At 41.9% G+C, this 27720-nt stretch overlaps 1 protein-coding gene across 1 annotated transcript in view; it reads right to left on the reverse strand.

Annotated features, from left to right (window-relative positions):
* Nucleotides 1-27720, reverse strand: part of CASK (calcium/calmodulin dependent serine protein kinase) — a gene marked incomplete in the record, with an annotated part of 883427 nt that overhangs the window by 608440 nt on the left and 247267 nt on the right. The window contains 2 exon segments of the mRNA XM_053706489.1: nt 5105-5280; nt 19366-19468. Coding sequence (XP_053562464.1) covers nt 5105-5280; nt 19366-19468 — 279 coding nt within the window.

Genomic DNA, 27720 nt, shown 5'->3' on the forward strand with positions numbered 1-27720 from the left:
GCACTTGTAATAAATATAAAATTTTAAAAAAACATAATTTATGTAAGAATTTACCGGATACATTAATTTCTTTCATATTGGCAAGAGTCCATGAGCTAGTGACGTATGGGATATACAATCCTACCAGGAGGGGCAAAGTTTCCCAAACCTCAAAATGCCTATAAATACACCCCTCACCACACCCACAATTCAGTTTAACAAAAAGCCAAGTAGAGAGGTGATAAAGAAAGGAGTAAAAAGCATCAACAAAGGAATTTGAAAATAATCTTTAGTAGCTTCAACATAATATTTCAAAGCTCTCACCACATCCAAAGAATGAAAGGATCTTTCCAAAGAATTCTTAGGATTAGGAGACAAGGAAGGGACAATTATTTCTCTACTAATGTTGTTAGAATTCACAACCTTAGGTAAAAATTTAAATGAAGTCTGCAAAACCACCTTATCCTGATGAAAAATCAGAAAAGGAGATTCACAAGAAAGAGCAGATAGCTCAGAAACTCTTCTAGCAGAAGGGATAGCCAAAAAGAACAACCCTTTCCAAGAAAGAAGTTTAATGTCCAAAGAATGCATAGGCTCAAATGGAGGAGCCTGAAACGCCTTCAAAACCAAATTAAGACTCCAAGGAGGAGAAATTGATTTAATGACGGGCTTAATACGAACTAAAGCCTGTACAAAACAGTGAATATCAGGAAGTTTAGCAATCTTTCTGTGAAATAAAACTGAAAGAGCAGAGATTTGTCCCTTCAAGGAACTTGCAGACAAACCCTTATCCAAACCATCCTGAAGAAACTGTAAAATTCTAGGGATTCTAAAAGAATGCAAGAGAATTTATGAGAAGAACACCATGAAATGTAACTCTTCCAAACTCTATAATAAATTTTCTAGAGACAGATTTATGAGCTTGTAACATAGTATTAATCACTGAGTCAGAGAAACCTCTATGACTTAGCACTAAGCGTTCAATTTCCATACCTTCGAATTTAATGATTTGAGATCCTGATGGAAAAACGGACCTTGAGACAGTAGGTCCGGCCTTAACGGAAGTGGCCAAGGTTGGCAATTGGACATCTGAACAAGATCCGCATACCAAAACCTGTGTGGCCATGCTGGAGCCACCAGCAACACAAACGATTGTTCCATGATGATTTTGGAGATCACTCTTGGAAGAAGAACTAGAGGCGGGCAAATGTAAGCAGGATGATAACACCAAGGAAGTGTCAGCGCATCCACTGCTTCCGCCTGAACATCCCTGGACCTGGACAGGTATCTGGGAAGTTTCTTGTTTAGATGAGAGGCCATGAGATCTATCTCTGGAAGACCCCACATCTGAACAATTTAAGAAAACACATCTGGATGGAGGGACCACTCCCCTGGATGTAAAGTCTGACGACTATGATAATCCGCCTCCCAATTGTCTACACCTGGGATATGCACCGCAGAGATTAGACAGGAGCTGGATTCCGCCCAAGCAAGTATCTGAGATACTTCTTTCATAGCTTGGGGACTGAGTCCCACTCTGATGATTGACATATGCCACAGTTGTGATATTCTCTGTCTGAAAGCAAATGAACGGTTCTCTCTTCAACAGAGGCCAAAACTGAAGAGCTCTGAGAATTGCACAGAGTTCTAAAATATTGATTGGTAATCTCGACTCTTGAGATTTCCAAACCCCTTGCACTGTCAGAGATCCCCAAACAGCTCCCCAACCTGAAAGACTTGCATCTGTAGTGATCACGGTCCAGGTTGGCCGAACAAAGGAAGCCCCTTGAACTAAACGCTGGTGATTTAACCACCACATCAGAGAGTGTCGAACATTGGGATTTAAGGATATTAATTGTGATATCTTTGTATAATCCCTGCACCATTGATTCAGCATACAAAGCTGGAGAGGTCTCATGTGAAAATGAGCAAAAGGAATTGTGTCCGATGCTGCAGTCATGAGGCCTAAAACTTCCATGCACATAGCCACTGAAGGGAATGACTGAGACTGAAGGTGAGAACAGGCTGCAACCAATTTCTAACGTCTCTTGTCTGTTAGAGACAGAGTCATGGACACTGAATCTATCTGGAAGCCTAAAAAGTTGACCCTTGTCTGAGGAATCAAGAAACTTTTTGGTAAATTGATCCTCCAACCATGTCTTTGAAGAAACAACACTAGTTGATTTGTGTGAGATTCTGCAGAACGTAAAGACTGAGCTAGTACTAAGATATTGTCCAAATAAGTAAACACCGCAATACCCTGCTCTCTGATTACAGAGAGTAGGGCACCTAGAACCTTGGAGCTGTTGCTAGGCCAAATAGAAGAGCAACAAATTGGTAATGCTTGTCTAGAAAAGACAATCTCAGGAACTGATAATGTTCTGGATGAATCGGAATATGAAGGTAAGCATCCTGCAAGTCTATTGTAGATATATAATGTCCTTGCTGAACAAAAGGCAGAATAGTCCTTATAGTCACCATCTTGAAAGTTGGTACTTTTACATAACGATTCAAAATTTTCAGATCCAGAACTGGTCTGAATGAATTTTCCTTCTTTGGGACAATGAATAGATTTGAATAAAACCCCAGACCTTGTTTCTGAAAAGGAACTGGCATGATTTACCCTGAAGACTCCAGGTCTGAAACACACTTCAGGAAAGCCAGAGCTTTTACTGGATTTGCTGGGATACGTGAGAGAAAAAATCTTCTCACAGGAGGTCTTACTCTGAATCCTATTTGATACAATGCTCTGAATCCATTGATTTTAGACAGAATTTATCCAAATATCCTTGAAAAACCCTAATCTGCCCCCTACCAGCTGAGCTGGAATGAGGGCCGCACCTTCATGCGGACTTAGGGGCTGACTTTGGTTTTTTAAAAGGCTTGGATTTATTCCAATTTGAGGAAGGCTTCCAATTGGAAACAGATTCTTTGGGGGAAGATTTAGATTTTTGTTCCTTATTTTGACGAAAGGAACGAAAACGGTTAGAAGCCTTAGATTTACCCTTAGGTTTTGTATCCTGGGGCAGAAAAACTCCTTTACCCACAGTAACAGTTGAAATAATAGAATCCAACTGAGAACCAAATAAATGATTACCTTGGAAAGAAAGAGATAATAATCTAGACTTAGTTGTCATATCAGCATTCCAAGATTTAAGCCACAAAGCTCTTCTAGCTAAAATAGCTAAAGACATGGATCTAACATCAATTTTGATAACATAAAAAATGGCATCACAAATAAAATGATTAGCATGTTGCAGTAAGCGAACAATGCTAGATATGTCAGAATCCAATTCATGTTGCGTTAAATTCGCCAACCAAAAAGTTGATACAGCCGCAACATCAGCCAAAGAAATTGCAGGCCTAAGAAGATGACCTGAATATAAATAGGCTTTCCTTAGATAAGATTCAAGTTTCCTATCTAAAGGGTCTTTAAAAGAAGTACTATCTTCCATAGGAATAGTGGTACGTTTAGCAAGAGTAGAAATAGCCCCATCAACTTTGGGGATCTTTTCCCAAAACTCTATAGAAATTGCTGGTAAAGGATACAATTTTTTAAACCTTGAAGAAGGAATAAAAGGAGTACCTGGCTTATTCCATTCCTTTGAAATCATATCAGAAATAGCATCAGGAATAGGAAAAACCTCTGGAGTAACCACAGGAGGTTTAAAAACAGCATTTTAACGTTTACTAGTCTTAACGTCAAGAGGACTGGCTTCCTCAATATCCAAAGTAATTAACACTTCTTTTAACAAAGAACGAATATACTCTATTTTAAATAAGTAGATTTGTCAGTGTCAATGTCTGAGGGAGGATCTTCTGAATCAGATAGATCCTCATCAGAGGAGGATAAATCATTATGTTATCGGTCATTTGAAATTTCATCAACTTTATGAGAAGTTTTAAAAGACCTTTTACGTTTATTAGAAGGCGGAAATGCAGACAAAGCCTTCTGAATAGAATCAGTAACAAATTCTTTAAAATTCATAGGTATATCATGTACATTAGAAGTTGAAGGAACTGCAACTGGCAATGTACTATTACACATTATCTGCATGTAAAAGTTTATCATGACAACTATTAAAAATGACATTCGGAGATATTTCCACAATCTTACAACAAATGCACTTAGCTTTGGTAGAACCGATGTCAGGCAGCAAAATTCCAACAGATACTTCTGAGACAGGATCAGATTGAGACATCTTGCAAAATGTAGAAGAAAAAACAACATATAAAGCAAAATTATCAATTTCCTTATATGACAGTTTCAGGAATGGGAAAAAATGCAAATAGCATAGCCCTCTGACATAGAAAAAGGCAAGAGGCAAATAGCAATGGGGTAAAAAATGTATGAAAAATTTGGCGCCAAGTATGACGCACAACGTAACTGAAAATTTTTTGGCGCCAACAACATCCGGAAATGACACGCTTGCGTCACTAACAACGCAACCCTGTGTAAGGACTCGGCGTCAACTACGATGTCGGAAATGACGAACTTGCGTCAACGGACGTACTTTTGCGCCAAAAAATTATCGCGCCAAGAATGACGCAATAAAGTCTAGCATTTGGCGCACCCGCGGGCCTAGTTCTGCCCGCAATTTGCAAGAAAAATAGTAGAGGTAATGGTATATGAGAGTATATCGTCGATCTGAAAAGGGAGGTAGGAGATGAATCTCTACGACCGATAACAGAGAACCTATGAAATAGATCTCCCGTGAGGAAAAGCATTGCATTCAATAGGTGATACTCTCTTCACATCCCTCTGACATTCGCAGTACTCTGAGAGGAATCAGGCTTCAAAATGCTGAGAAGCGCATGTCAACGTAGAAATCTTAGCACAAACTTACTTCACCACCTCCATAGGAGGCAAAGTTTGTAAAACTGAATTGTGGGTGTGGTGAGGGGTGTATTTATAGGCATTTTGAGGTTTGGGAAACTTTGCCCCTCCTGGTAGGTTTGTATATCCCATACGTCACTAGCTCATGGACTCTTGCCAATTACATGAAAGAAATAAAGATATAGCTCATCCAAACATACATACAATGATTTTTCACTTATATTCTAATGGATATGAATGAGGACTAAATTTACTGTTCAGTACATAACTATTTTATTTGTTCATTACCTTGTATTTCCCTTTAATAATGCCTTCAAATAACCGTTCTTTTGTACCGTAAAAAGGTAAACAACCGCTTAGCAGAATAAATAGAATCACTCCACAACCCCAGACATCTACCGGTTTTCCATACGGCTCTCTTTTTACTACTTCTGGAGCCATAAAGTGCGGTGTTCCTACACGACCTGCAGAAAGAAAAGAAAAATCTGTTTCATAATTCAGTCAAATTATCGTAGCTGTTATTAAAGAATCCAGAAATAACAAATTATGTTTACCTAATAATTTCATTTCCATCAAGGAGAGGAGAGTCCACGGCTTCATTCATTACTGTTGGGAACATATACCCAAGCTCTAGAGGACACTGAATGAAACAGGGAGGGTAAAAGGCAAACCCTAATCTGAGGGCACCATAGCCTGCAATACCTTTCTCCCAAAAACAGCTTCCGTAAGAAGCAAAAACGTAAAATTTGTAAAACTTTGTAACAGTCTGTAAGGAGGACCAGGTAGCCACCTTACAAATTTGCTCCATAGAGGCCTTATTCTTGAAGGCCCAAGACAAAGCCACAGCTGTAGTTGAATGAGTCGTGATCCTCTGAGGAGGCTTATGTCCCGCTGTCTCATAGGCCAAGCGAATCAAGCTCCTCAACCAAAAGGACAAAGAAGTAGAAGAGCCTTTCTGCCCCTTGCGCTTCCTTGAATACACCACAAAAAGAGATGTAGACTGTCTGAAATCCTTTGTAGCCTAAAGATAGAACTTCAAGGCACGAACCACACCCAGGTTATGAAGTAACCTCTCCTTAGAAGAAGGGGTAGGACACAAAGAAGGAACAACTATTTCCTGATTGATGTTACGGTTAGACACCACCTTGGGAAGAAACCCCAAACCAGTGCGAAGCGCAGTCTTAACCGCATGAAAAACCAGATAAGGATGCTCACATTGAAAGGCAGCCAGTTCAGATACTCTGCGTGCCGACAGGAAAAGAACCTTCCAGGACAGAATCTTAATATCAATGGAGTGCATAGGCTCAAACAGAACCTTCTGTAATACCTTAAGGACCAAGTTTAAGGACCAAGTTTAAGCACCATGGGGGAGCAGGCTGTTTAAAGACAGGCCTGATTCTAGACAGAGCCTGAACAAAAGATTGGATGTCAGGGAGCTCAGTGAGTCTCCTATGCAACAAGACTGATAATGCCGAAATCTGTCCCTTTAAGGAACTGGTGGCAAGACCCTTCTCCAAACCCTCTTGGAGAAAGGACAGAATCCTGAATACCTTCACCTTATGCCAAGGATATCCATGCATCTCACACCAGGACAAGTATGTCCTCCACACCTTATGGTAGATGCAACGAGTGACTGGCTTCCTTTCCTGAATTAGCGTATCAATCACACTTTCAGTAAAGCCTCTCTTGGCCAAGACTAGGCGTTCAATCTCCACGCAGTCAGCCTCAGAGAATCGAGATTTTGATGTTGAATAGGACCCTGTTCCAGCCGATCCCTGCGACAGGGTAACCTCCCCACCAGGTTCACAAACCACGTCCTCCGTGGACACGATGGAGGAATCAGAATAGCCGAATCTCGCTCCTGTTTCATGTGTGCCACTACCCGAGGTAGAAGTGGTAACGGTGGAAAAATGTAAGCTAGGCTAAACCCCCAAGGCATCTATCAGCTCTGCCTGGGGAACCCTGGTCCTCAACCCCTATCGGGGTAGCTTGCAATTGAGTCTGGATGGCATGAAATCTATCTCCGGCGATCCCCACCTGAGACAAATCTCTGCAAACACTTAAGGGTGGAGAGACCATTCCCCCGGATGAAAGGATTGCCTGCTGAGAAAATCTGCTTCCCAGTTGTCCACACCTGAAATGTGAATCGCTGAGAGCGAGCAGCTGTGGGATTCCGCCCACTCCAAGATGCGAGACACAACCCTCATGGCTAGGGAGCTCCTCGTACCCCCCTGATGGTTGATGTAAGCCAATGAGGTAATGTTGTCAGTCTGGAATCTGCTTTAGCTAAACGACCCCATAGGAGGCCATGCCTTCAGAGCATTGTAGATTGCTCGGAGTTCCAAAATATTTAATCGGATATTTAATCGGACTCCTCCCGGGTCCATTTTCCTTGTGCCATCCTGGCACCCCAAACAGCTCCCCATCCTGCCAGACTCGCGTCCGTGGTCACAATCTCCAAGGACGGTCTCAAGAAGGATGTCCCCATGGACAGTTGCTCTGGACGAATTCACCAAGAGAGGGAGATCCGAGTCCGAGCATCCATGGATATCTGCTGTGATAGATCTTAATGATCGCAGTTCCACTGTCTCAACATGCACAATTGAAGAGGTCTGAGATGGAACCTGGCGAATGGAATGATGTCTATGCTGTAAACCATGAGTCCGATCACCTCCATACACTGAGAAACCGAGGGGCTTGAGGAGGATTGAAGGGCAAGACAAGAGGACGCAATCTTCCTGTGTCGATGGTCTGTGAGAAATATTTTCATGGACATACAGTCTATTATCCTGCCCAGGAACTTCACCCTGTTGCTGGGAACCAGGGAACTCTTTCCTGAGTTGATCTTCCAACCGTGAGATTAGAGTAAAGAAAAATAGCCCTCCAATGATCCTTTGCGAGACTGAGCGACGGCGCCTGGACTAGGATGTGGTTCAGATAGGGCGCCACACCAATGCCTCTGGATCTGGCCACTGCAAGTAGCGAACCCCAGAACCTTCGTGAAGAGTCTCAGGGCCGTCGCCAGACCAAAGGGGAGGGCCACAAACTGGAAGTGTTGGTCTAGAAACGCAAAGGTAAGCGTCCTTCAAGTCTATATTTGTCATGAACTGTCCCTCTTGAACTAGGGGCAGAATTGATCTGATCGTTTCCATTTTGAACGATTTAACAGCCAGAAACCTGTTTAAACACTTTAGGTCCAGAATCAGGCGGAACGTGCCCTCCTTCTTTGGAACCACAAAAAGATTTGAATAGTACCCTAGACCCCTTTCTGCTTGGGGTACTGGTATGATAACACCTAGAGAGGAGAGATCCCTCACACACTCTAGAAAGGCCTCTCTCTTTTCTGGTCTTGAAGACAGGTTTGACAGGAGGAATCTGCCCCTGGGGGAATGGGATCTGAACCCTATCCTGTAACCCTATGCGACAACCTCGAGAACACAGGGTCCTGAATATCCTGTAACCAGGCTTCTGAGAAGAGAGATAATCTGCCCCCTACTTGGTCTGGAGACTGGTTGGGGGCCGCCCCTTAATGCCAATTTTGTCTCAGCAGGCTTCTTGCTCTGCTTAAACTTGTTCCAAGAATGAGCCAGCTTCCAAGTTCCCTTGGACTGGTCCGCTTTCACAGCGAGCTGCTGGCGCTGGGCCTTGTCCACACGAAAGAGACGAAAAGTAGATCCTTTAGGCTTAGCCATCTTATCCTGCGGTAGGAAAGCTCCGCAACCGTGGATATGATTGAATCCAATCCTGGACCGAACAGAATCTTTCCTTGAAAAAGCAGGGACAACAGCCTCGACTTAGAGGTCATGTTTGCAGACCAAGACTTTAGCCACAGAGCCCTGAAAGCTAAAACTGAAAAATCTGACACATTCAGCATTCAGGCGAATAATTTGCATATTGGCATCACAGATCAAAGAATTGGCGACCTTCAGCGCCTTAATCTTATCCTGTATCTCGTAGATTGAAGTCTCCCCCTCGACCATTTCACACAGGGATTCACACCAATATGTCCCAGCTCCGGCAACCACGGCTACGGCCACTGCCGGCTGAAAAACAAACCCTGTGTGTTGAAATATCTTCTTTAACATGTTTTCCAACTTTTTATCCATGGGCTCTTTAAACAAACTATCCTCGAGGGGAATAGTTGTCCACTTTGTGAGCGTGGAGATAGCATCATCCACCTTAGGGACAGTACCCCACAGCTCAAGCTGAGAGTTCGAAACAGGGAACAGTTTCTTAAAGGAAGAAGGGGAAAAGGAAGAACCTAATTGCTCCCATTCATTCTTAATAATATTAGCCATCTTAACAGGAAGGCCTGAGGCACCACCCTGTCCTCATATACCTTATCAAGCTTAGGAATCGCAGGTTCCTCCGGAAGCTTCCGTTCTGGAACCTACAGAGTAGCAAGCACTTGCTTCAGCAAAAAGCGCAAATTCTCTATCCTAATCCTAAAGTCAGGCTTCTCCGCAGCCGGAGGTTTAGATAACACGGACTTGGACCCAGAAGGGGCCTCCTCCAAAGAGTCGGAGTGGGCCTCGTCATATAACGCCTCTGATATTTCCATAGGCATAGACAAATCTCTCCCGCAGGAGTAATTGTTAGACCCTGGGGCGCTGCATGTGCAATTGGAGATGAATGCAGGGAACGCACCTCACGGGACGGGAACCCTCAGAGGTGGACGGCTCAGTAGTACTAGACATCCGTTTACTTTTAGATGTTGTAACTTTATTAAGGCATGTGGAACATAGTTCAGCAGGCTGTTCTACCAGAACCTCCTCACAATAAACACAGGAATGAGATCTTGTTAAAGAGGGAGAACCCTCTAACGCGTCAGAGTTTTCCTTAGCTTGCACTGTTATTACGGACTAGATTAACTTATAAATAGGCACCTTTATAACCTCCAATGGCCGGGGCACTCACCACCTCCTATGACCCGGACTACAGAAACCATTTCATCTCCTGCGCCGCTGATCAACAGAGGAAGAGAGATAACCACACCCGGTCACATGGAATGCCTGGCAGGACCGCGCCTGACTAAGGAGAAAACGTGCCAAAAAAGGGCCACGCAATACACCTGTAAATCACCTGAAAGTTCCACACATTGCCAGATCCTCATTTCGCACATAAAGCAATGACCGCCCCCCCCCGTTCAATAATACCCTTTCCAGGAATATTAAAAGGCATCACACTGTGACCCTGTCTTCCGTGTTATTATGTAATAAAAAATGAAATGATCTTACCAGAATCTACGCCGTGGAACAGGAACACGGCCCTTCAAGTGTGACAGGTTAGTAGCCTTGCTCCTGACATGGACTTGAGTGTAAAAAGCAGGCAGCGAAACTCGTCAACACTGATTGCTTGTGGAGCTGTTAATATGAGTCGGGATCGTTTCGTAGAAACACTCTCTCTGCATCTAACTTTCGCCCAGGCTCTCACTGAGAGGCTGACAGGACTACTTAAAACTCCAGTCGCAATGTGAAGAGTACTACCCCTTCATAAGAGAATACACCGATCTTCGGCACTTTTCTGCCATCCTCCTGTGACGAAAGGCAAAGAATGACTGGGGGATAAGGGAAGTGGGGGAGGTGTTTAAGTCTTTGGCTGGGGTGTCTTTGCCTCCTCCTGGTGGCCAGGTTCTTAATTCCCAACAGTAATAAATGAAGCCGTGGACTCTCCTCCCCTTTAGATGGAAATACCACTTACTATATCAATGTAAAGTAAAAACACAATTTATGCTTACCTGATAAATTTATTTCTCTTGTGGTGTATCCAGTCCACGGATCATCCATTACTTGTGGGATATTCTCATTCCCAACAGGAAGTTGCAAGAGGACACCCACAGCAGAGCTGTAATATAGCTCCTCCCCTAACTGTCATAGCCAGTCATTCGACCGAAAACAAGCCGAGAAAGGAGGAACCATAGGGTGCAGTGGTTACTGTAGTTTAAATTTAAAAAATTATCTGCCTTAAAATGACAGGGCGGGCCGTGGACTGGATACACCACAAGAGAAATAAATTTATCAGGTAAGCATAAATTGTTTTTTCTCTTGTAAGGTGTATCCAGTCCACGGATCATCCATTACTTGTGGGATACCAATACCAAAGCTAAAGTACATGGATGAAGGGAGGGACAAGGCAGGAACTTAAATGGAAGGAACCACTGCCCGTAAAACCTTTCTCCCAAATATAGCCTCCAAAGAAGCAAAAGTATCAAATTTGTAAAATTTTGAAAAAATATGAAGCGAAGACCAAGTCGTCACCTTGCAAATCTGATCAAAAGAAGCCTCATTTTTAAAGGCCCAAGTGGAAGCCACAGCTCTAGTGGAATGAGCTGTAATCCTTTCAGGAGGTTGCTGTTCAGCAGTCTCATAGGCTAAGCGGATTAAGCTTCTTAGTCAAAAAGAAAAAGAGGTTGCCGAAGCCTTTTGACCTCTCCTCTGTCCAGAGTAGACAACAAACAAAGCAGATGTTTGACGAAAATCTTTAGTAGCTTGTAAGTAAAACTTTAAAGCACGGACCACGTCCAAATTGTGTAACACAAGGATGGAACAACAATCTCTTGATTGATATTCTTGTTAGATACCACCTTAGGTAAGAACCCAGGTTTTGTACGCAGGACTACCTTATCCGTATGAAAAATCAGATAAGGAGAATCACATTGTAAGGCAGATAGCTCAGAGACTCTACGAGCCGAGGAAATAGCTACCAAAAAAAAGAACTTTCCAAGATAAAAGCTTGATATCTATGGAATGAAGAGGTTCAAACGGAACTCCTTGAAGAACCTTAAGAACCAAGTTTAAGCTCCATGGTGGAGCAACAGGTTTAAACACAGGCTTGATTCTAACTAAAGCCTGACAAAATGCCTGAACGTCTGGAACATCTGCCAGACGCTTAACTAGCTGACAATCCTTTTTCCAAACCTTCTTGGGAAAAAGATAATATCCTAGCAATCCTGACCTTACTCCATGAGTAACCCTTGGATTCACACCAATAAAGATATCTACGCCATACCTTATGGTAAATTTTCCTGGTGACAGGCTTTCGTGCCTGTCTTAAGGTATCAATAACTGACTCAGAGAAGCCACGCTTTGATAAAATCAAGCGTTCAATCTCAAGGCAGTCAGCCTCAGAGAAATTAGACTTGGATGGTTGAAAGGACCCTGAAGTAGAAGGTCCTGTTTCAGAGGCAGAGACCATGGTGGAAAGGATGACATGTCCACTAGATCTGCATACCAGGTCCTGCGTGGCCACGCAGGTGCTATCAGAATCACCGATGCTCTCTCCTGCTTGATCTTGGCAATCAGTCGAGGGAGCAGAGGAAACGGTGGAAACACATAAGCCAGGTTGAAAGACCAGGGCGCTGCTAGAGCATCTATCAGTGTCGCCTTGGGATCCCTGGACCTGGATCCGTAACACGGAAGCTTGGCGTTCTGGCGAGACGCCATGAGATCTAGTTCTGGTTTGCCCCAACGATGAATCAGTTGTGCAAATGCCTCCGGATGGAGTTCCCACTCTCCCGGATGAAAAGTCTGACTCTACACCTGGATATGGATAGCTGATAGGTGACAAGAGTAAATCTCTGCCCAGCAAATTATTTTTGAAACTTCTAACATCTCTAGGGAACTTCTCGTTCCCCCTTGATGGTTGATGTAAGCTACAGTCGTGATGTTGTCCGACTGAAATCTGATGTACCTCAGAGTTGCTAACTGAGGCCAAGCCTGAAGAGCCTTGAATATCGCTCTTAGTTCCAGAATATTTAATGGAAGGAGAGACTCCTCCTGAGTCCACGATCCCTGAGCCTTCAGGGAGTTCCAGACTGCACCCCAACCTAGAAGGCTGGCATCTGTCGTAACAATTGTCCAATCTGGCCTGCGAAAGGTCATACCTTTGGACAGATGGACCCGAGAGCCACCAGAGAAGAGAATCCCTGGTCTCTTGGTCCAGATTCAGTTGAGGGGACAAATCTGTGTAATCCCCGCTCCACTGACTGAGCATGCATAGTTGCAGCGGTCTGAGATGTAAGCGTGCAAACGGCACTATGTCCATTGCCGCTACTATTAAGCCGATTACTTCCATACACTGAACCACCGAAGGGCGCGGAATGGAATGAAGAACCCGGCAGGAATTTAGAAGCTTTGATAACCTGGACTCGGTCAGGTGAATTTTCCTTTCTACAGAATCTATCAGAGTCCCTAGAAAGGAAACTCTTGTGAGTGGGGATAGAGAACTCTTTTCCTCGTTCACTTTCCACCCATGCGACCACAGAAATGCCAGTACTACGTCCGTATGAGACTTGGCAATTTGGAAGTTTGACGCCTGTATCAGGATGTCGTCTAAATAAGGGGCTACTGCTATGCCCCGCGGCCTTAGGACCGCCATAAGTGACCCTAGAACCTTTGTAAAGATTCTTGGGGCTGTAGCTAATCCCAAGGGAAGAGCTACAACTGGTAATGCCTGTCTTAAAAGGCAAACCTGAGAAACCGATGATGATGATCTTTGTGTATCGGAATGTGAAGATAAGCATCCTTTAGATCCACTGTAGTCATATATTGACCCTCCTGGATCAGTGGTAGGATGGTACGAATAGTTTCCATCTTGAACGACGGAACTTTGAGGAATTTGTTTAAGATCTTTAGATCCAAAATTGGTCTGAAGGTTCCCTCTTTTTTTAGATTTGAGTAAAAACCCTGTCCCTGTTCCTCCTTTGGAACTGGATGGATCACTCCCATAACTAGGAGGACTCGTACACAGTGTAAGAATGCCTCTCTCTTTATCTGGTGTGCAGATAATTGTGAAAGGTGAAATCTCCCTTTTGGGGGGGAAGCTTTGAAGTCCAGAAGATATCCCTGGGATATAATTTCCAACGCCCAGGGATCCTAAACATCTCTTGTCCACGCCTGGGCAAAGAGTGAAAGTCTGCCCCCTACTAGATCCGTTCCCGGATAGGGGGCCGTTCCTTCATGCTGTCTTAGAGGCAGCAGCAGGCTTTTTTACCTGCTTACCTTTTTTCCATGTCAGGTTTGGTCTCCAGACCGTCTTGGATTGAGCAAAAGTTCCCTCTTGTTTATTATTAGAGGAAGTTGATGCCGCACCTGCCTTGAAGTTTTGAAACGCATGAAAATTAGACTGTTTGGCCCTAGATTTGGACCTGTCCTGAGGAAGGGCATGACCTTTTCCTTCAGTGATATCAGCAATAATCTCCTTCAACCAGGCCCGAATAGGGTCTGCCCCTTGAAGGGAATGTTAAGCAGCTTAGACTTTGAAGTCACGTCAGCTGACCATGATCTAAGCCATAGCGCTCTGCGCGCCTGTATAGCAAAACCAGAATTCTTAGCCGTTAGTTTAGTCAAATGAACAATGGCATCAGAATAAAAGAATTGGCTAGCTTAAGTGCTCTAAGTTTGCCAAGTATGTCATCCAATGGAGTCGCTACCTGTAAAGCCTCTTTCAGAGACTCAAACCAGTACGCCGCAGCAGCAGTGACAGGGGCAATGCATGCAAGGGGCTGTAGGATAAAACCTTGTTGAATAAATATTTTCTTAAGGTAACCTCTAATTTTTTATCCATTGGATCTAAAAAAAAAAAGCACAACTATCCTCGACAGGGATAGTAGTACGCTTTACTAGAGTAGAAACTGCTCCCTCCACCTTAGGGACTGTCTGCCATAAGTCCCATGTGGTGGCGTCTATTGGAAACATTTTTCTAAAAATAGGAGGGGAAGAGAACGGCACACCTGGTCTATCCCATTCCTTATTAATAATTTCTGTAAACCTTTTAGGTATTTGGAAAAACATCAGTACACACCAGCACTGCAAAGTATTTATCCAGTCTACACAATTTCTCTGGCACTGCAATGGTATCACAGTCATTCAGAGCAGCTAAAACCTCCTTAAGCAACACGTGGAGGTGTTCAAGCTTAAATTTAAATGTAGAAATATTAGAATCAGGTATCTTTCCTGAGTCATTAACATCACCCACTGACTGAAGCTCTCTTTCCTCAGCTTCTGCATATTGTGAGGCAGTATCAGACATGGTTCTTAAAGCGTCAGTATGCTCTGCATTTTGTCTCACCCCAGAGCTATCTCGCTTACCTCTAAGTTCAGGTAGTCTGGCTAATACCGCTGACAGTGTATTATCCATGACTGCCGCCATGTCTTGTAAAGTAAACGCTATGGGCGCCCTAGATGTACTTGGCGCCATTTGAGCGTGAGTCCCTTAAGCGGGAGTCAAAGGGTCTGACACGTGGGGAAAGTTAGTTGGCATAACTTCCCCCTCGTCAGATTCCTCTGGTGATACATTTTTTAAAGACAGAAAATGATCTTTATTGCATAAAATGAAATCAGTACATTTGGTACACATTCTAAGAGGGGGTTCCACCATGGCTTTTAAACATAATAAACAAGGAGTTTCTTCTATGTCAGACATGTTTATACAGAATAGCAATGAGACTAGCAAGCTTGGAAAACACTTTAAATCAAGTTAACAAGCAAATATAAAAAACGGTACTGTGCCTTTAAGAGAAACAAATTTTGTCAGAATTTGAAAAACAGTGAAAAAATGCAGTAAATCAAACGAAATTTTTACAGTGTGTATAATAGGCTAACAGAGCATTGCACCCACTTGCAAATGGATGATTAACCCCTTAGTTCAAAAAACGGATCAAAAAAACGAAATAGACGTTTTTTAACAGTCACAACCAACTGCCACAGCAAGCTGTGGCCCTACCTTCCCCAATAAACGACTTTGGAAAGCCTTTGGGCCCTTTAGAGATGTCCTATAGCATTCAGAGGGCCTTTGAGGGAAGCTGGATGCCACAGTTTGTAATTTTAACTGCACCAACTGTAACTTTTATACTACAACAGTGGAAATTGTTTCTAGTCAAAATTTAAGCCAGCCATGTGGAAAAAACTAGGCCCCAATAAAGTTTTATCACCAAAGCATATATAAAAACGATTAAACATGCCAGCAAACGTTTTATATTGTAAATATCATAAGGGTATTACCCCTGGGAGTAAGCATACCACCAGTCGTTATTAAATCACTGTATTCAGGCTTAACTTACATTAATCCGGTATCAGCAGCATTTTCTAGTGTTTTCCATCTCTAGAAAAAATTATAACTGCACATACCTGATAGCAGAATAAACTGCACGCCATTCTCTCGCTGAAGTTACCTCATCTGTGTAATCCCCTCAGACATATGTGAGAATAGCAATGGATCTTAGTTACAACCTGCTAAGATCATAGAAACCTCAGGCAGATTGTTCTTCTATTTACTGCCTGAGATAAAATAGCACAACTCCGGTACTATTTAAAAATAACAAACTTTTGATTGAAGAAAATAAACTAGCTATATTTAACCACTCTCTCCTACAACGTCCTAGCTTGTTGAGAGTTGCAAGAGAATGACTGGCTATGACAGTTAGGGGAGGAGCTATATTACAGCTCTGCTGTGGGTGTCCTCTTGCAACTTCCTGTTGGGAATGAGAATATCCCACAAGTAATGGATGATCCGTGGACTGGATACACCTTACAAGAGAAATTGCATATAACATGTGCCCTTGAACTATACAAAACAAATCTGGACAAAAAGTTTAGATCTTACCAATAAATCAATGTTTTCATAATCAAAGAGATAACAGTAAAAAGTTTACGGTAGATTTATAGACTTCTTGCAATTGAAGAAAGAAAATTCCCAGATACTTTGGTGTCAAGGCCTGCTTTAAAACACTAACTGACCTGGAGAGAAATTACACAAAATGTTTAAGGGCTTTTTTGGATCATTATCTTGTTATGTGTGTTTCTCTTTAACATCCGGAACACTATACTGCAAGGATAAACTGCTTTCACGATAAATTATGTCTTTCTAAAATTGTTTGATAATGTCACCAGGGCATAGAACTTTAGATCATCTGGCCTTTAGAGTATGATAAATTTGATTTACCTGTAAGAATAAATCTTGTTTTCTTTCTATTTTTGCATTATTTTCTGTAAAAAACCTTTTCCATGACAAATCTGGCAGATATCCTGTTTCATATAGGTTACAGACTGAGGCAATTAATAACCACCAATAAGAAGTTGACGGTGTTTAAAAAACACCGTTAGACAAATGGAAGGTATCGTTGACAAAGCCAAGCTCCCACTGGCAAAACGTACGTCAGATAGGTAGCACTCTGACGTCATGGAAAGGGCGGGGACTTACCTTCTGAACCGCAACTCTGGAACATTGTTCATAGTAAAGGTCTATGAATGTGGAGGTTCTTGCTTTGGTTGACCCCTTCTGTATACACTGGTGATTGTACACAAACCTACAATAAAAGTTTTTTCGGCAAGCCAAGGTTATACTTCTTTGTCTCCATTGCGGAGTCTCATGGGCTTTTAAACTTAGAGCTTGGTTATGAGCTCTGTAATATGCGAGTACGGCCAATACTTCTTTTTAACTAAACTTGTGTTAGAGGACTTCACTATTGCTGTCTTTTATTCTCTTGGAGGTTATTGAAATCTCTAATCAACATTTCTATATTTTGTGACCGATTTATATGCAAATATTTACACAGATTTATATTTATATTCCCTATGTCCTTTTAAGTGCACATTATCACATTGTGTTTTTTATCTTGATTATTGTTTGTGATTGACAAATTTATATATTGTTCGTTGTTCAATTAAAGTTGTGTTCATTCTTCAGCTATAAACAAATAGACTACAGGCCCCTTAAACTTATGTGAACAAACCAAGGCAAATTCAAGTTAGAGGCTACATGCTGAGAGAAACCCTCCCTGTAGCGACATCTTTTTATAACTGGTACATTTTATTAATATGGGTTACAAACTTTTCTGCAACTGTACAAAAAAAACAACAATTTTTAGATTGAAAGCAGCTTAAAATAAACACTACTTTTATCTACAAAAGGTAAAAAAAAAAAAATAATCCTATTAAAAACAAGGGCACTTTAATTCATCAAAATTGACATTTCACTTCTTTTCTTCAAAAACTTACCTTTTAATCATTTTGATGAATTAAAGTGCCCTTGTTTTTAATAGGATTATTAAAAACCAGGCACTAATTCATCAAAACTGACCTTCACTTTAAAAGGGACATGAAGCCAAATTTTTTTCTTTCATGATTTAGAATAACATTTTAAACAATTTTCCAATTTATGTCAATTAACTAATTTGCTTCATCCTCTTCATATCCTTTGTTTGAAAGCATATCTAGATAGGCTCAGTAGCTGCTGATTGTTGGCCGCACATAGATGCCTCGTGTGATTGGCTCACCCATGTGCATTGCTATTTATTTTACAAATAATATCTAAAGTATGAAGCAAATAAGATAATAGAAGTAAATTGGAAAGTGGTTTAAAATTGTATTCTCTATCTTAATCATGAAAGAAAAATTTTGGGTTTCATGTCACTTTAAAAGGGACACTGAACCCAATTTTTTATTTTGTGATTCAGATAGAGCATGCAATTTTAAGCAACTTTCTAATTTACTCCTATTATAAATTTTTCTTCGTTCTCTTATTATCTTTATTTGAAAAAGAAGGCATCTAAGCTAAGGAGACAGAATTTTTGGGTCAGTACCCTGGACAGAACTTGTTTATTGGTGGGTGAATTTATCAACCAATCCACAAGAACAAGCCAGGTTGTTCACCAAAAATGGTCCGGCATCTAAACTTACATTCTTGCTTTTCAAATTAAGATACCAAGAGAATGAAGAAAATTTTATAATAGGAGTAAATTAGAAAGTTGCTTAAAATTGCATGCGCTATCTGAATCACGAAAGAAAAAAATTTGGGTTCAGTGTCCCTTTAAGAGTTCAAGGATGTTTACACATGCTCCATGCTGTACAATGCAAAATATCCAGGCCCCAAGGCAGAACATACAGTGATCTGAGATGTCATCGCAGAAAATGCAGCATTTCTGCAGAAAGAACAGAACCCATGCAGGAACTGTTAGACTTAGTGCTTTAACTTTGCAGCTCTACTCTACAAACAGAGCTGTGTTCTGGCTACACTGTTTAAGTGTTCCAGTGCATCAAGAAAAAAGTGCTGTTTGAAGTTAACAGACAAATATGCAGTAGCACTGTAAAGCAGCAGTGCATTGATTATTAACTGGCTTTTTTCAAACACTCCCCTAAACTTTCCCAATCTGCAAAGCTGTTTGTTCTGAATGTATGACGTTCTTATGAGCATTGCACCTTTTTATTACTACATTTCTATGTTAGACCAAGAGAAAAGGAAACATTTATTCAAGAGACATTTTATAAATTTAGTTTGTCTGCAGCTAATTTACAATGCAATTTTCAACTACTGCACTATATTATCAAACGTTAAAAATGTTTTTATTCTTTAGTTAACCAACACATTGCAATTGAACTGGTGCTTTAGTGTAACTGCCTAATTTAAAATTTAATTTAAAAATGGCCTGCAGAAAAATTTTCACAAAAAAAATCTCATTGCAGAAAGTGAAAAAAAAAATTCTGCCTCTGGGTATCCAGGGTGTAAGTAGAATAATAGCTTGCAATTCAGATGAATGACTACAATAAACTTACCACCAGCAACTAGTCCAGATTCCCCTAATTGTATTGCTACACCAAAACCTCCAAGCTTGACTGGCGCAGAGTTTTCTTTTGATGCCAGGAGAACACAATGTGGCTATAAATAAAAAAAACATAGGATTGGAAGTTGAGAAAAAAGTGGGTCCCTTATTGCTAGTCAAGTAAATTACATTGAATTAAGAAGATAAATTATACTTATAACATGTTATTAGCATGCAAAACAAGCAACAGAAGCTATATAAACATAATCTCAAATATTGGTTACTATGTCCTGCAATAACATGAACTTACATAAGAAAGATAAACTAAAATAAAATTGTATATTTTTGTTAATTCTGAGAATTCATAGTACACACTGCAGACTTCACAAGCCTAAGCATGCTACATATCTGTCATCAGCTGTCTTTAGCAGAAATAAGGTACTACAAAATCAGTACACATTTTTCTAATAAAATTACAGTGCTCACACCTCTGAAAAAGGCAAGTAGTGGGGAGACAGTTTGGCCATTGAAAAACCACAGCATCAATCGCGTTAAAGGGCACAGTAAGCCTAAGAAAAGTCCTTTCCTTTATAAATGAAGTGTTATGCAGCGTCTTTTGAATATGCATTTGTTGATTATGTGTACTACTGTATTTAATGGGCCTTCAATGAATATATTCTAAGGACAGCCCTATACATATCTAACATAGAAAGAAAAGGAAAAACAGGACCAGAGAGGAATAAAATTAATCCCACCAAAGAAAGAAATGCACTCATTCTGTTACTCGTAAAAAAAATATTAAAATAATTATTCCTTAAACATGGCAGGCTAGAAACACGAGGGCCTAGCATCCTGATTAGATAAAGGGACAGTCTAGTCAAAATTAAACTTTCATGAGGGGCGTGTCCAAGCCATGGCCATGTTCAGACGCTAATATTAGTAGCTCCTACAGAATACTAAATAATCTATAGATTATCGCACAACTACTTAGTCATCCTTCAATGATATACTAACTATTTAACTGGAGGGATGATCTGGAGTCGAATTATACTACTATCCTTACGATTTGACTACTAGAAGATCTAAACCGGCCTAGATCACAACCAAAGGTCTGATTCATCTCGCTAACATCCCCCCTCTGGTCTTACATCTGGCCGGGTGAATTTATCTTGCTGTTATATAATGGAGGAGCCCTACTCACGCATACTTAAACTATTGGAGGAACTGGAGAGCAAGGTGGAGGAGAGCTTTATTGATCTGCGGTCCACTATTAGATCTGCCTGTGCTCAAGATGGTGCCCGACAACCGACAAGCTGCAGCACTGGCATTGTAGAGCAGACTGGGAGCCTGAGGTTGCATGCGAAACAATCGCCAACATCGAAGGGAGAGAGCCTTGGCAGCGGCCCAGAATATCTCACAAGTACCAGCACAGTTTGCAGAAGAGAGGACCATTATGCTACCAGCCTAATAACCTGCACCAAAGCTATGAGGAGGAAGAATCGGGTAAACACCATCTCAGATCGGCGAAGTTTGCAGTCCTGGATCCTTCCCAGCCCATACCCCCGTGCAGTACAGAATCTAGATCATCTACATCTGGGCCCGTGTCGGGGAGGTGCGGCCGACTCCCGCTGGCGGGCTCCGGAGTTTACATCTCATACAGCTAAGAGCCACATGGATTGGGGGATAACAGTTTCGTTGACTGGACTTTTCTTTCTATGTAAATCGAGTATCACTTTTGCAAACACTGAATCAGTAGCTGGACTTTTATATTCGTGTGAACTGTGCATTTCCCTTAAAGGTACAGCCACCCAACGTTGCATCCAGATCTTGTTTAAATCTGGTGTGCGTTAAAGAAACTCTGTTACTTAGTATGAAGGACCTCTCCCCATACACCTGAACTTGAGCTGTTGTATTTCAGACCTTTTCTACTGTTTGGCAATGTGTGTTATAAGTTAATATCTAATTAGAATATGGCCTGTCATGAGGTAGTTTGGTGATAGTACATGTTTTTTTTTTGTATGTGATTCAAATTGAAGTGGCTCTAGAACTTGTCTGACTCGCTGTGTTATGAATGCCTATACTAGATATCCAACCCCTATTCTACTATATGAGTGTGACTGGTTCTTTACTTTGGCTACTTACATACTTGTAGCTTAGACTAAATAACACTACCTCACTCATGTTAGTTCCTGTCTGGGAATATAGACTGTACGCCACAGAGGGAGGCAAGATGTTATGACAGCTTTTATAACAGCTAATCTTGGTTGACTGAGATCAGAACCTATTTCATGTACTATACTGAAAATGTTGTCCAAACTAGCTAACCAACTCCTATGATATCATATGAATGCACTTGTGTTTTCTTTTTTCTTTTTGTTATTGTAATAGCAACGTTCTCGAAGCTCAGTCTCCATAAATATTAGGGTGCAACTAACGATTATTTTCATAATCAATTAATCGGACGATTATTTTTTCGATTAATTGACTAATCGGATAAAAAGAGAATCAATAATAGTTTTCTATGTTTTAAACAAAATCCACATAATGAGTGTTACAAATATAAACTTCAGACTAAAACTTTACATTAACACAACTCTTAGTTCAATTTTTAAGCAGCAGAGCACAGTTTTATAATTAAACAAAACAAAACCACAAACTGTTTGAAAAGAGGTAGAACTAGAAAGAGTTAGACTGTTAAAGAGACACTTAACACCTGCTTAAGATTTTCTGAACCAACTGTTGCTGAGAAATCAAAATAAACTAATACACTGTTCTCAATGCTGTATGTTCATCTTACTATAAAACTCTTCATGAAGACTCCTCATATTTTCTATGCTTATTCTCAGCTTGTGTTTTCCTATGCAGGGTGCCATCTTGTAACGCACGTTCATTTCAGGCACTGCAGTCACATGACATGTGTGCACGGCAGCTTCTCTCACTGATGTTATAGAAGGCAGTCAAATTGTCAATGCTAATTCACTGTAATGCAAAGCATGCATTACAGTGTATGAGGACAACGATCTATTTTATATTTGATATACAGTAATTGCATCTTCTTTTATCAAACATCTTCTATATAAAAAGTATGGTACTGTTTGATAATTAAAATAATATGATTATGAAAACAAAAGTAAATTCCTGGAACACACAGAGAGAAAATTCTCCTCAGATATTGCAGAGAACTGAATAACAGGGAGTTAAAAAAAAAACGGCTTCTAGACTCTCCCCCTCCCCTCTGCCTCTGAACATCGCAATTGAAACTGAACTTAGTGAACAGTGAAACACACAGACTGTGGGTATGTTCAGTACATAAAACGTTTAAAATATGCTTGATAAAAGAAGATGCAATTACTGTATATCAAATATAAAATAGATATTTGTCCTCATACACTGTAATGCATGCTTTGCATTACAGTGAATTAGCATTGACAAAATTACCGCCTTCTATAACATCAGTGAGAAAAGCTGCCGTGCACACGTCATGTGACTGCAGTGCCTGAAATGAATGTGCGTTACAAGATGGCACCCTGCATAGGAAAACACAAGCTGAGGATAAGCATAGAAAAACAGAATTTATGCTTACCTGATAAATTTCTTTCTCCTACGGTGTGTCCGGTCCACGGCTTCATCCTTACTTGTGGGAATATTCTCTTCCCTAACAGGAAATGGCAAAGAGAGCACAGCAAAAGCTGCCCATATAGCTCCCCCTCTGGCTCCGCCCCCCAGTCATTCGACCGATGGTTAGGAGAAAAAGGAGAAACTATAGGGTGCCGTGGTGACTGTAGTGTGCAGAAACAAAAAATTTTAAACCTGACTAAAAGCCAGGGCGGGCCGTGGACCGGACACACCGTAGGAGAAAGAAATTTATCAGGTAAGCATAAATTCTATTTTCTCCTACATTGGTGTGTCCGGTCCATGGCTTCATCCTTACTTGTGGGAACCAATACCAAAGCTTTAGGACACGGATGAAGGGAGGGAACAAGTCAGGTTACCTAAACGGAAGGCACCACGGCTTGCAAAACTTTTCTCCCAAAAACAGCCTCCGAAGAAGCATAAGTATCGAATTTGTAAAATTTGGCAAAAGTATGCAGAGAAGATCAAGTCGCTGCCTTACAGATCTGATCAACAGAAGCCTCGTTCTTGAAGGCCCATGTGGAAGCCACAGCTCTAGTAGAGTGAGCTGTAATTCGTTCAGGAGGCTGCCGTCCGGCAGTCTCATAAGCCAATCGGATGATGCTTTTCAGCCAAAAAGAAAGAGAGGTAGCAGTAGCTTTCTGCCCTCTCCTCTTACCAGAATAAACGACAAACAAGGAAGAAGTCTGTCTGAAATCCTTTGTTGCTTCTAAATAGAATTTTAAAGCACGGACCACATCTAAGTTGTGTAACAAACTTCCTTCTTCGAAACTGGATTCGGACACAGAGAAGGAACAACTATTTCCTGGTTAATATTCCTGTTGGAAACCACTTTTGGAAGAAAACCAGGTTTGGTACGCAAAACAACCTTATCTGTATGGAATACCAGATAGGGTGAAGTACACTGCAAAGCAGACAATTCAGAAACTCTTCTAGCAGAAGAAATAGCAACCAAAAACAGAACTTTCCAAGATAGTAACTTAATATCTATGGAATGTAAAGGTTCAAACGGAACCCCTTGAAGAACTGAAAGAACTAAGTTTAGACTCCATGGAGGAGTCATGGGTCTGTAGACAGGCTTGATTCTGACTAAGGCCTGTATATCTGGCACTGCTGCCAGACGTTTGTGCAACAAAACAGACAGAGCAGATATCTGTCCTTTTAGAGAACTCGCTGACAACCCTTTATCCAAACCTTCTTGGAGAAAGGAAAGTATCCTAGGAATTTTAATTTTACGCCAAGAGAATCCCTTGGATTCGCACCAACAGATATATTTTTTCCATATCTTATGATAAATTTTCCTAGTCACAGGCTTTCTGGCTTGGACCAGAGTATCTATAACTGAATCTGAAAACCCACGCTTAGATAAAATCAAGCGTTCAATTTCCAAGCAGTCAGTTGCAGAGAGACTAGATTTGGATGTTCGAATGGACCTTGTACTAGAAGATCCCGTCTCAAAGGTAGCTTCCATGGTGGAGCTGATGACATATTCACCAGGTCTGCATACCAAGTCCTGCGTGGCCACGCAGGAGCTATCAGAATCACTGAGGCCTCTTCCTGTTTGATCCTGGCTACAAGCCTGGGAAGGAGAGGGAACGGTGGAAACACATAAGCTAGGTTAAACGACCAAGGCACCACCAATGCATCCACTAGTGTCGCCTTGGGATCCCTGGATCTAGACCCATAGCGAGGAACCTTGAAGTTCTGACGAGACGCCATCAGATCCATATCTGGAGTGCCCCATAGTTGAGTTAACTGGGCAAAAACCTCCGGGTGGAGTTCCCACTCCCCCGGATGGAAAGTCTGACGACTCAGATAATCCGCCTCCCAGTTGTCTACTCCTGGGATGTGTATTGCAGATAGGTGGCAGGAGTGATCCTCCGCCCATTTGATGATCTTGGATACCTCTCTCATCGCCAAGGAACTCTTTGTTCCCCCCTGATGATTGATGTACGCTACAGTCGTCATGTTGTCCGACTGAAATCTTATGAATCTGGCCTTCGCCAGGTGAGGCCAGGCCAGGAGCGCATTGAATATCGCTCTCAGTTCGAAAATGTTTATCGGGAGAAGAGACTCTTCCCGAGACCATAGACCCTGAGCTTTCAGGGAGTCCCAGACCGCGCCCCAGCCTAAGAGACTGGCGTCGGTCGTGACGATGACCCACTCTGGTCTGCGGAAACTCATTCCCTGAGACAGGTGATCCTGAGTCAACCACCAGCAGAGTGAGTCTCTGGTTACCTGGTCTACTTGAATCTCGGGAGACAAGTCTGCATAATCCCCATTCCACTGTTTGAGCATGCACAGTTGTAATGGTCTTAGATTAATTCGAGCAAAAGGTACCACACGTCCATTGCTGCAACCATTAATCCTATTACCTCCATGCACTGAGCTATGGAAGGCTGAGGAATAGATTGAAGAACTTGACAAGTATTTAGAAGCTTTAATTTTCTGACCTCCGTCAGGAAAATCTTCATTTCTACAGAATCTATTATTGTTCCCAGAAAGGGAACCCTTGTAGACGGGGACAGGGAACTTTTTGCTACGTTCACCTTCCACCCGTGAGACCTGAGAAAGGCTAAAACAATGTCTGTATGAGCCCTTGCTTTGGAAAGAGACGACGCTTGGATTAGGATGTCGTCTAGGTAAGGTGCTACAGCAATGCCCCTCGGCCTTAGAACCGCTAAAAGGGACCCTAGCACCTTTGTGAAAATTCTGGGAGCAGTGGCTTAACCGAATGGAAGAGCCACGAATTGGCAATGTTTGTCCAGGAAGGCGAACCTCAGGAACTGATGATGATCCTTGTGGATAGGAATATGCAGGTACGCATCCTTTAGGTCCACGGTAGTCATATATTGACCCTCCTGGATTGTTGGTAAGATCGTCCGAATGGTTTCCATTTTGAATGATGGAACTCTGAGGAATTTGTTTAGAATTTTTAAATCCAGAATTGGCCTGAAAGTTCCCTCTTTTTTTGGGAACTACAAAAAGGTTTGAGTAAAAACCCAGACCTTGTTCCACTGTTGGAACTGGGTGTATCACTCCCATCTTTAATAGGTCTCCTACGCAATGTAAGAATGCCTGTCTCTTTATCTGGTCTGAAGTTAAGAGAGACATGTGGAACCTTCCCCTTGGAGGGAGTTCCTTGAACTCTAGAAGATACCCCTGAGAGACTATTTCTAGTGCCCAGGGATCCGGAACATCTCTTGCCCAAGCCTGAGCAAAGAGAGAAAGTCTGCCCCCTACTAGATCCGGTCCCGGATCGGGGGCTACCCCTTCATGCTGTCTTGGTAGCAGCAGCAGGCTTCTTGGCCTGTTTGCCCTTGTTCCAGCCTTGCATTGGTTTCCACGCTGGTTTAGGCTGGGAGGCGTTACCCTCTTGTCTAGAGGCTGCAGAGTTAGGAGATGGTCCATTCCTGAAATTGCGAAAGGAACGAAAATTAGATTTGTTTTTAGCCTTGAAAGGCCTATCCTGTGGGAGGGCATGGCCCTTTCCCCCAGTGATGTCTGAAATAATCTCCTTCAATTCTGGCCCGAAAAGGGTCTTACCTTTGAAAGGAATATTAAGCAGTTTTGTCTTGGACGACACATCCGCCGACCAAGATTTTAGCCAAAGCGCTCTGCGCGCCACTATTGCAAAACCTGAATTTTTCGCCGCTAATTTAGCTAATTGAAAAGCGGCATCTAAAATAAAGGAATTAGCCAACTTTAGTGCATGAATTCTGTCCATGACTTCCTCATATGGAGTCTCCTTATGGAGCGAATTTTCTAGTTCCTCGAACCAAAAAGACGCCGCCGTGGTGACAGGAATAATGCACGAAATTGGTTGGAGAAGGAAACCTTGCTGAACAAATATCTTTTTAAGCAATCCTTCCAATTTTTTATCCATAGGATCTTTGAAAGCACAACTGTCCTCAATTGGAATAGTCGTGCGCTTGGCCAACGTAGAAACTGCCCCCTCCACCTTAGGGACTGTTTGCCATGCGTCCCTTCTGGGGTCGACAATGGGGAAAATTTTCTTAAATATAGGAGGTGGGACAAAAGGAATACCTGGCTTCTCCCACTCCTTGGTCACTATGTCCGCCACCCTCTTGGGTATCGGAAAGGCATCAGTGTGCACAGGGACCTCTAGGAATTTGTCCATTTTGCACAATTTCTCTGGAATCACCAAAGAGTCACAATCATCAAGTGCAGTTAGCACCTCCTTAAGCAGGGCGCGGAGATGTTCTAACTTAAATTTAAATGCCACGATATCAGGTTCTGCCTGCTGAGAAACTTTTCCTGAATCAGAAATTTCTCCCTCAGACAGACCTTCCCTCACTGCCAATTCAGATTGATGTGAGGGTATAACAGATAAATTATCCTCAGCGCCAACTTGCTCATCCTCTGTATTTAAAACTGACCAATCACGCTTTCTGGGAAATGCTGGCAGTTTGGATAAAAGATTTGCTATAGAATTATCCATTACTGCAGTTAATTGCTGCATAGTAACAAGCATTGGCGCGCTAGATGTACTAGGTGTCGCCTGCGCGGGCAAAACTGGTGTTGACACAGAAGGAGAGGATGATGAACTATCCCCACTACCTTCATTTGAAGAATCATCTTGGGCAACCTTATTAAATGTGACAGTACTGTCCTTACTTTGTTTGGACGCTATGGCACAATTTGAACATACATTTAAAGGGGGAACCACCTTGGCCTCCATACACACAGAACATATGCTATCTGAAGGTATAGA

Source organism: Bombina bombina, chromosome 3, assembly GCF_027579735.1.
Source record: "Bombina bombina isolate aBomBom1 chromosome 3, aBomBom1.pri, whole genome shotgun sequence".
In the NCBI taxonomy this organism is placed as follows: Eukaryota; Metazoa; Chordata; class Amphibia; order Anura; family Bombinatoridae; genus Bombina; species Bombina bombina.